This window comes from Saimiri boliviensis, chromosome 4 (genome assembly GCF_048565385.1).
Source record: "Saimiri boliviensis isolate mSaiBol1 chromosome 4, mSaiBol1.pri, whole genome shotgun sequence".
NCBI lineage: Eukaryota > Metazoa > Chordata > Mammalia > Primates > Cebidae > Saimiri > Saimiri boliviensis.
This window is the reverse complement of record NC_133452.1, coordinates 18,813,465-18,831,122: the sequence shown is the minus strand read 5'-3', so window position 1 is coordinate 18,831,122 and position 17,658 is coordinate 18,813,465. Positions and strand designations below refer to the sequence as shown.

The 17,658-nt window shown below is 44.6% G+C and overlaps 1 protein-coding gene across 1 annotated transcript in view; it reads left to right on the top strand.

Annotated features, from left to right (window-relative positions):
* The first annotated feature begins 4,429 nt into the window (after positions 1-4,429).
* The window catches only part of AKAP12 (A-kinase anchoring protein 12), a 115,869-nt gene continuing 102,640 nt past the window's right edge, over positions 4,430-17,658 (top strand). The window contains exon 1 of the mRNA XM_003943559.4: positions 4,430-4,839. Within this exon, the coding sequence (XP_003943608.3) occupies positions 4,678-4,839 (162 nt within the window). The 5' untranslated portion in view covers positions 4,430-4,677. The remainder of the gene's footprint in view (positions 4,840-17,658) is intronic.

Here is a 17,658-nt window from a genome sequence, read left to right as displayed (position 1 = left end):
GAAGGCTTTGTAACTAGAGAATGAATCTCTAGGGCAGAGTTAAGTGTAGATTTTAAACTGTTGTAATAATTACAATGGTAATAATAATTATTATTATTTTTGAGATGGAGTCTTGCTCTGTTTCCCAGGCTGGAGTGCAGTGGCACGATCTCGGCTCTCTGCAACTTCCACCTCCCAGGTTCAATCAATTCTCCTGCCTCACCCTCCCAAGTAGCTGGGACTACAGGCATGCACCACCATACCCGGCTCATTTTTGTATTTTTTAGTAGAGATAGAGTTTCTCCATTTTGGCCAGACTGGTCTCGAACTCCTGACCTCGTGATCTGCCTACCTCAGCCTCCCAAAGTGCTGGGATTACTGTCATGAGCCACCTCGCTTGCCCAATAATTATAATTATTTTTGCACTTTGAAGGGGGTGTCTGAATTCAGTTCCAAAATGTTTGACATATGTGAATTCTTTTAGTGTTACATTTGAAAATGTTTTGGTGCATGCACAAGGTGCTCCACTATGACTCTAAATGTTAGTGTTAAACCTCATGTGACCAGTCTTTCTGGAGAAGTGTGTGTGCAAGGTACAGGTTCAGCCTGCTACACAGGCAACATGTATTTGTTTTTGAGAAATCTCAAACTGTTTTTACGAAAGAATTAACCCTCTCAGGGAAACAGCTCTACCAACGACTGTCCCATGGGAGAGGATGTGTGGGGACACCTGCATCCTGCTATTTTGGAGCAAAATTGAGCTGCCAGTGAGACACTGAAGGAACCAACAGCCTTGGACTGAGAAGTGAAAAATAGAGAACAGCTGCCTCCCCTCCACCCCTGGTGCCAATCCAAGCAGTTCTGAAGGCATCTTGGAAGCCCTAGAAAAGAAAACTTTAGTGTCTTGATTTAGAACCTTGGAAAATAGAGTGGTAACTTTGTGCTTGGCACATAATGGGCATTTGATAAATGTTTGTTGAAAGAAAAAAACAGAAAAAGAGAAAGAAAGAAAGAAAAAAGAAGGAAAGAAAGAAGAAAGAGAAAGAAGGAAAGAAAGAAAAATGAAGGAAGGAAAGAAAGAAAGAGAGAGAAAGAAGGAAAGAGACTTTGTAGCATACTGAAGCATTAAGTGGCATATCCAAAACATTGGGCTATTTCATTGCTAGAGATAACTACTAATAAAGTGACCACTTTTTTTTTTTTTTTTTTTTTTTTTTTTTTTTTTTTTTTAGACAGGGACTCACTATGTAGTCTAGGCTGTAGTCTGGAACTCCTGAGCTCAAGTGATCCTCCAGCCTCAGCCTCTCAAGTAGCTGGGACTTATAGGCATGCACCACCACTACTGGCTAATTTTTTTTTTTTTTTTTGCGGAGATGGGAGTTTCACTGTGTTGCCCACGCTGGTCTTGAACTCCTGGTGTCAATCAATCCTCCCACTTCAAACTCCCAAAGTGCTAGGATTATAGGTGTGAGCCACCAGGCCTGGCTGTAATCACTTTTTTAAACAAACAAACAGAAACATAAATATGAATAACTCCCCAGTCTTTAAGTAAGACAGAAGGGATTTTTGGTCCGTTCAGAAACCAAAGGTAGTTACATATGTCTTGTGTGAATTTCTTATTCTTTATACTCCCTTATGACAGAGCTGTTTCAGGCAGAATAGAGTACTCAAATGTGCACATCTCCTAAAATATGATTTTACTTTTTACAAATAAGAATATGAACATTTACATGGCCTGGAAAATAAACAAAAGGCAAGCAACTGCTAATCTAAGCAGATACTGATGTCCTCCTCGGCACGTAGGTTGTACACTGTTGACCTTGCAGTCCTTTCTGAAAATTTAAAGGCTAGTGGATGTGAAAAGCTTTGCTAAGAATTTCCCAAGAACCGAGTGAATATAATCTCACAGAATGCGAAAATGTTGATAATATTTGTGCTACTTACTGATACATTTTCAAATGTGCTGATGTTAATCATTCTCAAATAGGTTTTTTTTTTTTTTTTTTTTTTTTTTTTTGAGACTGGGTCTCACTCTGTCACCCAGGCTGAAATGCAGCAGCACCATCTCAGCTCACTGCAACCTCTACCTCCCAGGTTCAAGCGATTTTCCTGCCTTGGCCTCCCAAGTAGCTAGAATTACAGATGCGTGCCACCACGCCCAGCTAATTTTTGTATTTTTAGTAGAAACAGGATTTCACCATGTCGCCCAGGTTGATCTTGAACTCCTGACCTCAGGTGATCCACCCACCTAGGCCTCCTGAAGTGCTGGGATTATAGGCTTGAGCTACTGCACCTGGCCTCAAATAGGTTTTAATAGTGCTTTCTGCACTTAAAATCCTAAGTGAGGTCCAAATGCCACTTTTACTAACATCCCTAAGAAGAGAAAACAGTTGACTGAAGAAGGGGATGGAAGTGTTGTGTAGTGGTGAAGTGTGGACTTTGAAGTCAGATGCCAGCTGGACTCTCTGATCTTCCATCTGGGATGTGAAACCTCAGACACACAATTTAATTTCTCTGGGCCTGCTTCCCCTCCTCCCGCCAGCAAAGATAAAATGAGATTAATACTGTCTATCTCATGGGGTTATTGTAAAGATGATTATGCAAAGTGCATTCAACAGTGCCTGATACAGAATAAGAATTCTAATGTTTCCTAAATAGTCAAAATTTAAGTCAAAATAGGGGAAATGTGTATAAATTCCTAAAACTAAGTATTTTGCAAATATACTGTTTCTTAAGGGATAAATTCCGGAGAAATTGGCCTTTGTGTAGTCCTTTAAATAAAAATAATCAATTCAGAAAACAGGCCCAGAGTGGTGGCTCACACCTGTAATTCCAGCACTTTGGGAGACCAAGGCAGAAGGATCACTTGAACCCAGGAGTTCAAGACCAGCCTGGGCAACACAGTGAGACCTTGTCTCAAAAAAGAAAAAAAAGAGGCCAGGTGCGGTGGCTCACGCCTGTAATCCTAGCACTTTGGGAGGCTGAGGTGGGTGGATCACCTGAGGTCGGGAGTTCAAGACCAGCCTAGCCATCATGGTGAAACCCCATCTTTCCAAAAAAAGAAAAAAAAATTAAATCAGAAAATAAATTTGATGGTAACTAACCTATGATTCTCAGGGTACCCTTAGATTGCATGCAATTAATTAGGCATGAAACATCCTAGTCTCAACTACTGCTTCCATCAACTTTCTACAAAATTGTACTAAATCTGGGTATGGAATATTTATCTGGAATTTAGCGTCAATGTTCTAAAAGTTTCTTCTTTTTGTTATTTTTTCTTTCTTTCTTTTTTTTAAGAGACAGAATCTTGCTCTGTTGACTAGGATGAAGTGCAGTGGCACAACCGTAGCTCACTGCAGCCTCAAATCCCTGGGCTGAAGTCTTCCTTTCACCCCAGCCTCCTGTGTAGCTGGGGCTACAGGTGCACCACTGCGCCTGGCTAAATTTAAAATTTTTTGTAGAGACGAGGTCTCGCTATGTTTACCAGGCTGATTTCTTCATTGTTAATGGAGATTCCAAGTATTTGTGAAAAACGGGGCACTCCGTTGCCAGTTACAACTGGGATAAATTTTGTCTTTCAGCCCCAAAGCCTTCATGCTTTGCGCCAAGCAATCCAGCTACAAATTTAATTTAATTCAAATATTTATTGATTGGCTGCCAGATTCATATAACAAATATTATATTCAACGGTCGGAAAGGAAAGGATTCACGCCATTTGGTTGATATTATTTAAAGTCTTCATCTCTTGAGAAAGGCTAATGGCAAAGGAACAGATCTATGCTATCATGTCTCAGCATCGCGCGGGGCAGAGGCGGCCTGGATGGGTAACCTCCAGCACAGGCCCTCAAAGCAGGACAGGCACATTTCCGGTAACAGCCTCATTTCCCCGGTTCCCGGGGGGAAGGGGGGCGGCCAGTACTGCTGATGGCATCGCCTGACATCACTTGTTCCGGAGGATAGGAGAGCGTGGGGCCGCGTGGCCCACCTCATCCGTGGCCTGACTGCGTTAACCTCTCGGTTCCCAGCTCTTGCCACGTGAGGTGCCCAAATATGGTCGGACTCAGGAGGAGTCAGGGGGCGCTTGGCTTTCTCCTGCTAATGGGGAGGAGGCTGGAACAAATGTTTGGAGTTAAACACAATCTGCAGGAAAGCAAGTGGGAACTCGGCTCGCTCCTGGGCGAGCGGAAAGTCGGCTGCAGCAGAAGCTCCTGCCTTGGGTGATCCATCACTTAATAAACCCCAGCGGATCCAGTGTCCCCGGCAGGCTTCTTGCTCCCCTGCTCTCCTGCCTTCTGGGGCCCTGGGTCGTCCCCCTGAAACGGGAGGTGCTGGAGGGCGGGTGGGCTGCTGCCTGGACCTGGGCTGGCGCGTCGCTGCGCCTCTGGTCCCGGCAGCCTGGGGGCAGATGCTGCTGCAAGGCGTGTCTGGGGCTGTGCTCATGTGATGAAGCGAGGGAAAAACCAGGGGGAGGGGGCGGAGGCTAAGAGGTGGCCTTTCCCCCCCACCCTTTTCTTTTAAGGAGTTTGCGGCGAGCGCGTCTCCTTCATTCGCAGGCTGGGCGCGTTCGCAGGAGGCTGGTGGCGAAGGAAGGCGCTCTTGGGACCTCGCGGGCGCTTGTCTTTCGGCTCTTGCCCGCGTCCCTGCGGCTTGGGGAAGGCGTAACCCGGCGGCTGGGCGCGGGAGAAGAGCGGAGGAGCCATGGGCGCCGGGAGCTCCACCGAGCAGCGCAGCCCGGAGCAGCCGCCCGAGGGGAGCTCCACGCCGGCCGAGCCCGAGACCAGCGGCGGTGGCCCCTCGGCCGAGGCGGTGCCAGACACCACCGGGGACTCCGCCATCGCTGCCGCGGACTCCGCCACCAAGGTACGGGCGCGCCGGGCCACCTGCGCCGGAGAGGCGCGGGTCTTTGGGGTGGGGGTGGGGGACCCTCCGATTTCCGCCGGAGAGAACTTCCCGGCCCTCCAGTTAATTTGCAAACTCAGGAACGCGAACCCCTCTTTGGAGGCTTTTCAGGGTCTTTTGCGCCGGGGCGGGGCCAGAGCAGCGGCGAGCGCGGCGGGGTACTTGCATCTTTGTCGCGGGTCTCCAGGGGAGGCGACTGCGCCATCCGCAGTCATAAAACCCGCGCCCTGCCCACCGCGGCTGAGCCTTTCTCCGCACTCTTCCGGTGGGAGCGATCCAGCCTGAGGAGGATGAGCTGCGTGGGGGGCATGGGGAGAGGCTGGGGGGATGGGGTGGGAGTGGAGTGGGATCAGTGGAGATGTACCCCGGGCCGGCATCCGGAGCTCCGAGATACGGAAAGTCAGCCATGAGACCAGGGCGAGTGGTGGAGCCCGCCGGGCGGCCCACCCTCGGGTTCCTCGCCCCCATCCCGTGGATGCCAGCGGTACTGGAGCGAGCGAGCGGGTCTGGTACCCAGTCCTGCGGCAGCGGCCCGAGCAGACACCGCCTTCCTGAGGCAGAGAAAGCCTGCGGTGCAGCTCGCTCGGAGCCAGGGAAAACCTGGGCAGGCGCTGCGTTTCCAGAAGGAATGACAGGTTTCACCAACCAGCCAGCGCCCTCGCCTTCGCGCAGCCCTTTGCCTGCGGGCTCGGTTGGCCAAGCACACTGGAGTGGCTAGAAGTTCTCAAAGGATGCGGTCAGGGTGGCAGCGAGCGTTCCCGGTACTCTTCCTTGGATGCAGTGCTGAAATACTGCATTTTATCCTCTTTAGTTCTTAAGGCTGGAATATTTCTTCCGGGCCCGGACAGCCGCCAAGATTGTGGCTTGTTCTGGTCGTCGTGTTTTAGATCTGTTTTCCAGTGTATGTGTTCCTTAGCAAGGCTTCACTCCACTGGTTTTGTGATACCCTTGTAGAAAGATGTTGATAACCATGCTTAATAGTTACATTTGCCATGTGTCAAATTTGAGGATAGAGTAGGTGAGTTATCTCAGGAGGTGTAGATGTTTGCAATATGAAAAAAAAAAAAAAATGAATCTACAACTATGACCTAATTGCCTTGACCTCCTTAACTGTCCTAGTCTAGTTTGGGCTGAGAGACTGCTCTTAATAACATAGCTTTTACCTCCCGTCTTTGATTCATAACTACCTGTAAAACCCATGGTCCCTAGATATTGAGTACTAACTGTACCTCTACTATATAGATTTTCTTGGAGATACTTCAGCTTCTGGCCTGAGGAAGGTATTATCCTTTTGAGATCCAATTCACTTTTTTTTTTTTTTTTTTTTGAGACGGAGTTTCGCTCTTGTTGCCCAGGCTGGAGTGCAATGGCGCGATCTCGGCTCACCGCAACCTCCGCCTCCTGGGTTCAGGCAATTCTCCTGCCTCAGCCTCCTGAGTAGCTGGGATTACAGGCACACGCCACCATGCCCAGCTAATTTTTTGTATTTTTAGTAGAGACGGGGTTTCACCATGTTGACCAGGATGGTCTCGATCTCTTGACCTTGTGATCCACCCGCCTCGGCCTCCCAAAGTGCTGGGATTACAGGCTTGAGCCACTGCACCCGGCCCCAATTCACATTTTAATACTTACTGTATGCACATAATGTCTTGATGCCAGCTACTGACAAAGGGGTTCTGTAACCAGTGTTGAGTCTAGCGATGAAAGTAGTTTTAAGGTATAGTTACTAAAAACTTGCATTTGGGTGACATTTTCTCCCCTGGTTTTTTTACCTTTTCAGATCTTCCTAACTGTTCACACTGAAATATGAGATTTAATCTCAGCAAACTTGAATTTGTTTATTTACAAATATTCCTTCCACTCTCTTTTTTCTTCTTCCATAACCTTATCCTTTTCCTCTTTCCAAGTTGCCACCATCTGGAAGCAGCCAAACAACCTCCTTTTAAAAAATCACTTAAATGACATCCAGAATATCATTGAACTTGTTGGCACACTGCCCAGTTATCAATTTGGAGACAAATCAATACACTTATGTGTATCCTTGGAATGTATGCAGTTTTCATTTCAACTACCAAATGCATCACTCAGGCTTTGAACACGAATGTCTTTTCAAAAGGACTCCCCAATTAAGAATGACTCAGCACCACGGCCCTTGCCTCCCCTCCTCTCCTTGTTAAGCTCTGATTCCTGACCTCCAAGTAATCCCACCCCCCACTCTAGGCTCCATGGCTGCATGGACCCGTCCCAGCAGTTTTCACATGTGTGGGTTTAGTGTTCTCCTGGCTGTTCCGAATGCTTCTCAGGGGCAGGGAACATGCCTGATGGTGCTCCCCAACGGTGCTCCTTCATGCATGGCGTGCTGCCTGGCATGGAGTCGACTCTCAGGAATACCTGTGGAAAGAGGAAGGGGTGATATTGGCACCTTGGTTTTGATTGGAGAATATCAAGTTGAGGAATACCTTGGCCTATCTGCTTTCACTGCAGTTTAACCCTTGAGCATCTCATTATCACGTGAAACTCATTCGGATGGTGACTAAGGCAAGTCAGTCCGTTCCTTTATTAATAGATCAAGTGAATAGTTTGACCAAAAACCTCAGATCTGGGGGCTTTAGATTCTGTTTCTCTAGATATAGAGTAGCCTATTAGCATTGAAATTTCAGATTGGCTTTTATCTCAAATAGACAAATGTATCAAGTGCAGATGACTCAAATGAGACCATTTCATACACTGAGTTACTTATGAATTACACTTTGAACTTTCTTGATGTGTCTGACTTTCTTGATGTATCTATGGACAGTTGGGGAGGTTTAGGCTAATACATCATTTTTCACTCCTTGGATAGAATGCTGAGCATTAATTAAAGGTTGTAAGCAGATATTTTTCTATCTAATAGCTGACATTTATATCACATGCATGCTATCTGTTTAGCAATTCGATTTACTTTCATGCCCCCCCCCCCGATAATTTTTAGTTACCAGTTACTCACTAAGTGCCTCTATCTGAAAAGACAGTACATTGGTTGAATTATCATTCCTATGAGGTCAAATGGAGAGTTAAACAAGCTTTTGATTCCCTAAGCTTAACATTTAGATACACAAAAGCAGAAGTCTTGGTTTTAAACTAGGGGTGCATTTCTGTAAAATGGAAGGAGTCTTTATCTTCTTTTTTTTTTTTTTTTTTGATTTTTTTTTTTTTTTTTTTAAGACGGAGTTTCGCTCTTGTTACCCAGGCTGAAGTGCAATGGCACGATCTCGGCTCACCGCAACCTCCGCCTCCTGGGTTCAGGCAATTCTCCTGCCTCAGCCTCCTGAGTAGCTGGGATTACAGGCACGCACCACCATGCCCAGCTAATTTTTTTTTTTTTTTTTTTTTGAGACAGAGTTTCGCTCTTGTTACCCAGGCTGGAGTGCAATGGCGCGATCTCGGCTCACCGCAACCTCCGCCTCCTGGGCTCAGGCAATTCTCCTGCCTCAGCCTCCTGAGTAGCTGGGATTACAGGCACGCGCCACCAGGCCCAGCTAGTTTTTTTTGTATTTTTAGTAGAGACGGGGTTTCACCATGTTGACCAGGATGGTCTCGATCTCTCGACCTCGTGATCCACCCGCCTCAGCCTCCCAAAGTGCTGGGATTACAGGCTTGAGCCACCGCGCCCAGCCTGGAGTCTTTATCTTCTATTCAATCTTTTGTAATCTTTATTTTTTTTCCCTTAGATCCAAAGATAGACAGGAAATCTTTTACAATCTTTATATGTAAGACGTGGGGCTGGGTGGGGGATGACTTGATCAGTTATCTGCCAGAGTCAAATTTTGAGACATGGCTGTTTTGCCACTGCAGGGTTCAGGGATATTAGATGACCTGAATGCTGGTGATAAGTAAAGCCTCACACCTCACATTATTCCTTAACTGTTTGTTTTTAAAAATTTGTTTTTGAAAGAGTAATTTTATTCAAGTGGCAACAGAGGGCGGGATGACCGGTGACAAACTGACTTCCATGTCTTTGGCAAATTTTGATTTCTGTAGCTAGGCTCCAGGCTAAGTCTGGACAATCGTAATGAATTAACCTTTCTATATTTATGGCCCGATCAATGATTTCAATGCTGGACATTGAACAATGATCTGTTGCAACAGGGTGAGGCCATTGTCTCTGGCAGGTGGGGAGATGGGGGCTCTTGTTAGCTCCACAAGCTGTGGTTCCATTTGGTTACAAGAGCCATGAATCACCAAAACATAAAGATGTACTCAAATAGAGGAATGCATTGTCAGACTCGTAAATTTAAGGATGTGTTTGACCCTCATGCATTAAAACAGACAATTGAGGCGGCCAGCTGCATTTCATAACTCCTCCCGTAACCTAAGGTCATATGCTTCCTCCCATTTGCCACTTGTTTACACAATGGAAATGGAGAATGAAGATGGCCTCAAAGTGACCACATCACCGGTGTTACACAAATGGGCCGGGGTTTAAGGCGAGGATTACATGTTTGCTAATAGAGTCATGTTTCTCTGTGTGTGGCTACCTGTATTCCTGTGGATTTTTACCAGATTATAAGAGCTGCTACTTTCTGATGAGAACAGAGACCAAAAATTGGAGATACGGATGTGGGGATGATTCTTTAGGGTACCGATAGACTGGGAATCACAGGGCTTCCCTTAAATCCATTACAGCTTATAGCTTATAGGATGAGTAAGATCAGTGGAGATTTTCACTTGAAATACTTCCTTTTACAAAGCAAAGGCCTTGAAATGTATATCCTCTTTGGGTTGACTAATTTCTATACCTTTACAGCTTTAAGTTGATGTTATAAGATTATTCTAGTTTGGATCTTGTAAGATAAATTGCAAAATGGAAATAAAATGTTTTGTTTTAAAAGATACTAAGAAATTATTTCTTTTCTTTTGTCTTGGTTAGTTTTAATACATATTAAGTGCTTAGAGAACAGCAGTGCAGGAAAACTCAAGCTAGATGGCACTCATCCCGGTCTCTATAATTCTATATGAAGGAGTAATTCGTGAAGTTAGAAATTAGAATTTATAGCACTAAGCATTCTAAGAAAAATTAAGCCGGTACGTTTATCTCTTGAAAAAACAAAAACTAAATTTCCTTGAAATGCATTCTTTTTTTTTCTTTTTTTTCTTTTTTTTGAGATGGAGTTCCACTCTTTTGCCTAGGCTAGAGTGCAATAGTGCAATCCTGGCTCAGTGCACCCTCTGCCTCCCTGGTTCAAGCAATTCTCCTGCCTCAGCCTCCTGAGTAGCTGGGATTACATTCACTCACCACCATGCCCAGCTAATTTTTTGTGTTTTTAGTAGACACGGGGTTTCACCATGTTGGCCAGGCTGGTTTCAAACTCCTGACCTCAGGTGATCCACCTGCCCCAGCTTCCCAAAGTGCTGGAATTACAGGTGTGAGCCACCATGCCCAGCCTGACCCACGTTCTCAGTTCTCTCATAATTTAACAAATATTACAATTTAAAATAAGTTTCATTTTAAAATACAATGGAAAAATATGAAAAAAGCTGGGGGAAGAGAGAAACATTATATTGAACAAACATATATGCTTATTGTCAACAAATTATTGAAAAATCTATTATTATAATTCTTTTACTTGTCTATTTAGATCTTGGTCCATTTTCCTGCAAATTAGAATTCTATCAGAAAATGTAAGAGTAAGATTTCATACTCGTAATCATCCTTTTGTTCCCTTCTCATTCATATATCTAGTAGAAGGTTTGGGTAGAGATATTAATAATTAGTAATAAAACTCAATGATACTTTCATATTTCTCATGAATAATTAAGTTTACTTATTTGAAACTATAGCTGTGACATCTATATCTTGAATTGTAAATGCTCAATAAGGTCCAAGGATTTGTTTACCCTTATTAAAATGATTTTTATTTACAATCATTGCATAGCAAGGTTCATTTAATTTTTTAAAAAATATTAACGATTGAGAACTTAAATTTGTAAGTAAGGTAAATTACTTACAAATTCAAGCAATAGTTTGAGCCAATATGATGGCTTCTTACATATTCTTTTTTTTTTTTTTTGAGACGGAGTTTGGCTCTTGTTACCCAGGTTGGAGTGCAATGGCGCGATCTCGGCTCACCGCAACCTCCGCCTCCTGGGTTCAGGCAATTCTCCTGCCTCAGCCTCCTGAGTAGCTGGGATTACAGGCACGCGCCACCATGCCCAGCTAATTTTTTGTATTTTTAGTAGAGACGGGGTTTCACCATGTTGACCAGGATGGTCTCGATCTCTTGACCTCGTGATCCACCCGCCTCGGCCTCCCAAAGTGCTGGGATTACAGGCTTGAGCCACCGTGCCCGGCAACTTCTTACATATTCTTTCAAAAACTTCATACACATGAAAGTAGATAAAAATGGCACCGAGGCCGGGCGCGGTGGCTCACGCCTGTAATCCCAGCACTTTGGGAGGCCAAGGCGGGTGGATCATGAGGTCAAGAGATCAAGACCATCCTGGTCAACATGGTGAAACCCCGTCTCTACTAAAAATACAAAAAATTAGCTGGGCATGGTGGTGCGTGCCTGTAATCCCAGCTACTACTCAGGAGGCTGAGGCAGGAGAATTGCCTGAACCCAGGAGGTGGAGGTTGTGGTGAGCCAAGGTCATGCCATTGCACTCCAGCCTGGGTAACAAGAGCGAAACTCCATCTCAAAAAAAAAATAAATAAATAAATAAAAATAAAAAAATAAATAAATAAAATAAATTTGTTAAAAAAAAAATGGCACCGAATTTTCCTTTTAAGAAAAAGATCATATCACACGTAGATTCTGCAACTTTAGGTTTTGGATGTCTTTTCATATCAGGACATCAATAACTGCCTACATTCTTATTAATTTGGCTGCATAAATTTTTCTTTTATGGGTTGAAGCCCTGTAATGATTTAACGAATTCCTTGGGTTTATATTTAGTTTGTCCTAGTCTTTTGCTATGACAAATCAATGCAGGCAGCATCTGAGTTCAGGTATCTTTGTGGGCACACATGTGTATCTCTAAGATAGATTCTGGAAGTGTAATTGCTGAATTGAAAGCTTTATATGCATTTAAAAATTTAACCCAGCTGGGCGTGGTGGCTCATGCCTGCAATCCCAGAACTTTGGGAAGCAGAGGCAGGCGAATCAAGCGGTTAGGAGTTGGAGACCAGCCTGACCAACATGGTGAAACCCTGTCTCTACTAAAAATACAAAAAATTAGCTTGGCGTGGTGGTAATCCCAGCTGCTCAGGAGGCTGAGGCAGGAGAATTGCTTAAATCTGGAAGGCAGAGGTTGCAGTAAGCAGATATTGTATCACTGCATTCCATCCTGGGCAACAGTGCGAGACTCCATCTCAAAAAAAAAAAAAATTAACCCATCCTAAATCAATTGCACTCCCGCTGTGGAGATCTGCACTCATTTTCCCATGCTTTGCCTTCATAGGCATCATACTTGCCAATGTGCTAGGTAAAGAATGGCACTTCAGTTTCCTTGGTGTGTTTTTAACGGTGAAGTTGGGTGCCTCATCACGTTTCTTTGCCACGCGCTTGCCATCTGGTCATGCCCTGACCTGGCTGTCAGAGCATGAAAGGCTATGGTTTGTTTTATTGTTAATTAATTTTTTAAAAGTTTTTTTAAATTTTCCTTTTTTCTAGATGCTCTGAATCAGCATATCGTTAATTAATTTTAATTTTTAATTTAATTTAACTTGTATTTATTTATTGTTTTTCAGATAGGCTCTTATTCTATTGCCCAGGCTGGAATGTGATGGTACAATCTTGGCTTACTGCAGCCTCGACCTCCTGGGCTCAAGTGATTGTCCTTTCTCCGCCTCCTGAGTAGCTGGGACTACAGGCACACACCACCAGGTAGCTGGGACTACAGGTGCACACCACCATGCCGTGCTAATTTTGTTTATTTGTTTTAGAGACAAGGTCTCACTGTTTTGCCCAGGCTGGTCTGGACCTCCTGGACTCAAGTGATCCTCCCACCTCAGCCTCCCAAAGTGCTGGGATTACAGGCATGAGCCCCCACACCTGGCCCAATTAATTTTTGAAGATCTTTTTTTCTGACCAGGTGTAGGGGCTCACACTTGTAATCCCAACACTTTGGGAGGCCAACAAGAAATGAACACTTGAGGCCAAGAGTTCATGAGTGGCCTGGACAACATAGCAAGACCCCATCTCTACAAAAAATAAAAAATTTGTCTGGGCATGGCGGTGTGTACCTGTAGTCCTAGGTACTTGGAAGTCTGAGGTGGGAGGGTTGCTTCTGCCCAGGAGTATGAGGTTGCAGTGAGCTATGATCATGCTACTGTACTACAGCCTGGGTGACAGAGCAAGACCCTATCAGTATTTAAAAAAAAAAAGACTTTTCCCCTAGAAATTACTCAAATTGGAAAAAAGCAAGTTCAAGAGTAAAAACACAGCTGAGGAAGAGCAGTCTTACTCTTCTTTACTCCTTTTTCTTTCCAAATTAGTGAACTGTCTTTAAATTTATTTGCTTGGAGGATGACCTACTTCTTTAGCTATCACTTTTAAAATTTCTTCTCTTGGAACAGTCGGAAATCATTCAGTTGCCAAACATTATGCTCATGATCCGTGAAATGTTGAGGTCGGGGATTGGAAGCAGCAGAAATCCACCTCCAGGGAAAACGATAGGGTGAAGACTCTCCCGGGATCCTCTTCCGTTCTCATGACAAACAGCCTAGCTCTGTTAACTGGACGGTATACATGCGTCTTCCGAGAAAAACGTAGCTGTTCAAAGCACGGGAAACCGAAGTCCATCTGGGACACCATTAGGCGCCTCTTAATACAAGTATTCATTTTAGGTTTAAAGCTTTTTGTCTTGCCTATGATTTCTCTGTGATGTTTTTTAAAATGGGGAAAACTCTGTAGTTTCACTCTGCCTAATCTTAATCCCAGTTGTGGTAACATCAGTTTCATGTTTGATTTCAAAATGAAATAAACCAAAATGTAAGAAGGGGAGATTAATTACTACAGTTTATTGCCTGACCATCTATTTGTTATATGCAAACACTGCAAACTGGGGGTATTAAGGGACTACATTTTTCCTTGTTCCTAAACCTAGTGGTGCTATTGAATCACCTGGGGAGCTTTTCAAAGACACCCCTACACCTCATCCTGGATTCATTGAATTAGAATCCCAGGCAGTCTCCAGGTTTGGGATTCTGTGATTTTTTTTTTTTTTATTTTTTTTTATTTTTTGAGGGACAGGATCTAACCCTGTTGCCCAGGCTAGTCTCGAACTCCTGGGCTCAGGCCATCCTTTGGCTTCAGCCTCCTAAGTAACTAAGACTACCAGCTCTTGCCACTGTGCTGGGATTCTGTAGTCTTGAAATGCTCATCAGGTGTTCTAACGTGTGGGATGTGGGCCCCATTACCTTAAGGGAGGGGAAAGGGTAGGCGTAAGAGCTGATTAAGGACCAGGGAGAGGTTCAGGCCTAGGTGACGCTGGGTGATAGCGTGCGCAGATGTCACTGAGATTGGAACTGGTGTGGGTGAGAGGTAAGGTTTCAGATGTTGGGAGAATAGGCATTTTCCTTCACACATCTGGAGGAGAAAATAAAGGAAAATATTTCTTCCACATAATTTCATTCCTTTGACTATATTAAAAAGCTGGTTGCTAATGGAAGCTTTTCTAAATAGATGGTGTCATTCAGGGTAAATAGGTGCTCAGTGAAATGCCCTTATCCTTACTGAGCCTGCAGCTGTGACTTCCATCTGTGTTCCCCTTCCATCTCATTGCCTCTTAAACCCTCTTCCCTTATTTATCAATTTAAAATTTCCCTTGTGCTGGATAAGTAGACAGTAACTAAGGGCTTAGTTTACGGCATTTGACTGGTCCAAAAATCTGTAAAGAAATCTTAAAACCTACCAAGTTGTTGAAAAGTAGAGTTCTGGCTTTCTCGGCCACTTATTTACTATTCAATTTTGACTTCATAAATATTTCTTTTTTAATTTCTTTTATTTATTTTTTAATATAATAGAGACAAGGTCTCACTGTGTTGCCAAGGCTGGTCTTGAACTCCTGAGCTCAAGTGATCCTCCTGCCTTGGCCTGCCAAAGTGCTGGGTTACAGACGTGAGCTACCTAGGCCTGGCCATTTCATAAATATTTCTTTACTAGCTCCTGTACTCCAGGAACTGTGCTAAGAGCTGGGGAAACAGAATTTCAGTTCTAAAAAAGTTAAAGTTCTCCTTTTCATATATTTAGATCTTTATTCCACTAGATATTATTTTCTGTCTAGAAGGAGAAATCTAAATTCTTTTTTTTAGATGGAGTCTCACTATGTCGCCGGGCTGGAGTGCAGTGGGGCGATCTCGGCTCACGGCCACTTCCGCCTCCCAGGTTCAAGTGATTCTTCTGCCTCAGCCTCCCAAGTAGCTGGGACTACAGGTGCGAGCAACCACACCTCGCTAATTTTTGTATTTTTAGTAGAGACGGGCTTTCATCATATTGGCCAAGCTGGTCTTGAACTCCTGACCTTGTAATCTGCCTGCCTCAGCCTCCCAAAGTGTTGGGATTACAGGCATGAGCCACCACACCCAGCCGGGAGTTGGTAGTTCTTAAGGAAACAATGGAAAGAGAATGCTAAGTTGCAGCCCATCAATGTTAAGAGCTGAGGAGACTACACAAAGCCACGGCCAGCTGTTGACAGTGAACACAGCAAAGTTACAGAGATACCAGGTGACTGGACCCTGAACTCCTGGGAGGCCCTCTTGTGTGAGGCAGAGATAACATCCACACAGTAAAGTGGTGGGAAGCGTGACTAGAAAGGGCGACTTTGGGGAGATTACGTTGGCAAGCATTTTCACAGTGTGGTAGTGACATCTCAGACATCAGTAGGCAGTGGGATTTGGCACAGAGTAGAAGCTTGGCATGGGGGTAAGTCACAAACAGCAAGATTTCAGGAGTTGGAGGATGGAGTTCCTCTGTTTCTCCAACAGTCTGACAAGAACATCTACTCCGTGATGTTGGTTTCAGTTATCTACTAGTGTCTAACAAACCATGCCAAAGATTTATACTAAGGGCATCTTTAGAACAGAGAACATCACTTCATGATAACAACTTAGGACTTTAAAGTAAAGCAGAGGTTTGGCCAGGTATGGTGGCTCATGCCTGTAATCCTAATACTTTGGGAGGCTGAGTCCAGCAGATCACTTGAGGTCAGGAGTTCAAGATTAGCCTGGCCAACATGGAGAAACCCTGTCTTTACTAAAAATATAAAAATTAGCCAGGTGTGATGGCATGCACCTATAATGCCAGCTACTCGGGAGGCTGAGACATGAGAATCCCTTGAACCTGGGAGAGGTTGCATTGAGTCGAGATCGCTCCACTGCACTCTAGTCTGGGCGACAGAGTGAGTGAGACTCTGACTCAGTAAATAAATAAATAAAGTAGAGTTTTGCAGCAGACTCTCTAAATAATGACAGAGGGCTTCCATGAGCTCAAAACATTTCTCTCTTAGTGGTCTGCATCGGAGCAGAGACCACTAGCATTGGGGGTATCAAGGCTTTTGGGGTATTGGGCAAGGGAGGCACAGCTGAAGGTCAAGTTTCTTTTTTTTTTCAGAGATGGAGTCTCACTCTGTCACTGAGGCTGGAGTGCAGTGGCACGATCTCAGCTCACTGCAACCCCCGCCTCCCGGGTTCAAGCGATTCTTGTGCCTCAGCCTCCCAAGTAGCTGGGACTACAGGTGTCCACCACCAAGCCCGGCTAATTTTTGTATTTTTAGTAAAGGCGGAGTTTTACCATGTAGGCTAGGCTGGTCTGAAAATCCTGACCTCAGGTGATCCATCCACTTTAGCCTCCCAAAGTGCTGGGATTACAGGCATGAGCCACTGCTCGAGGCCAGAAGGTCAAGTTTTTTAGGAAAAGAGATGATAAACACTGAAAGACTTAAAAATGGCTATGGAGAAGTGTAGATGGAACCAAAAGTAAGTGTTAGTACAGGAGAGGACTAGAGGCCAGCATGGTGGCTCATGGTGGACCTGGCACTCCCAATACTTTGGGAGGCAAAGGTGGGAAGATCACTTGAGTATAGGAGTTTGACAGCAGCCTGGGCAAGACGGCAAGACCCCTGTCTGCAAAAAAAAGTAAACAGATGAGAAAAAAAGATACAAGAGATCCCTCTGGATGAGCATTTGCAGATTGTGATAGCATCATGCCAGTGACTGTTCTATCCCAGCATGGCTGGGCTCACGTGAAAATGAAAGGGCCTGATCATTGACTGCATTCCTTCCATTTGTAGACAAAGAAATGAGGTTGCTTGGGGAATGCGTATCTTTCCCTCCAGAGAAAATATTTTCTCTTTGTAATTTTTCCATCTCCAGCGTCTGCTCTTTGGTTTGTTGTTCAGAATACAATTCATGATTTATTTTTATTTATTTACTTTGAGATGGAGTCTCACTCTGTCTCCAGGCTGGAGCGCAGTGGCACCATCGAGGCTCACTGCAACTTCCTCCTCCCAGGTTCAAGCGATTCTCCTGCCTCAGCCTCCTGAGTAGTACAGGCACGTGCCACCACGCCCAGCCGATTTTTGTATATCTAGTAGAGACGGGGTTTCACCATGTTGGCCAGCCTGGTCTCAATCTCTTGACCTCGTGATTCCCTCGCCTCGACCTCCCAAAGTGCTGGGATCACAGGCATGAGCCACCTCACCCGACCCAATTTATTTTTCTTTGTGCCCACACCTATGATTTCTGATTGAATTGAGCCATTGCAGGCCTTGGGTTTTACCTGCCACAGTGATGAATTTCTC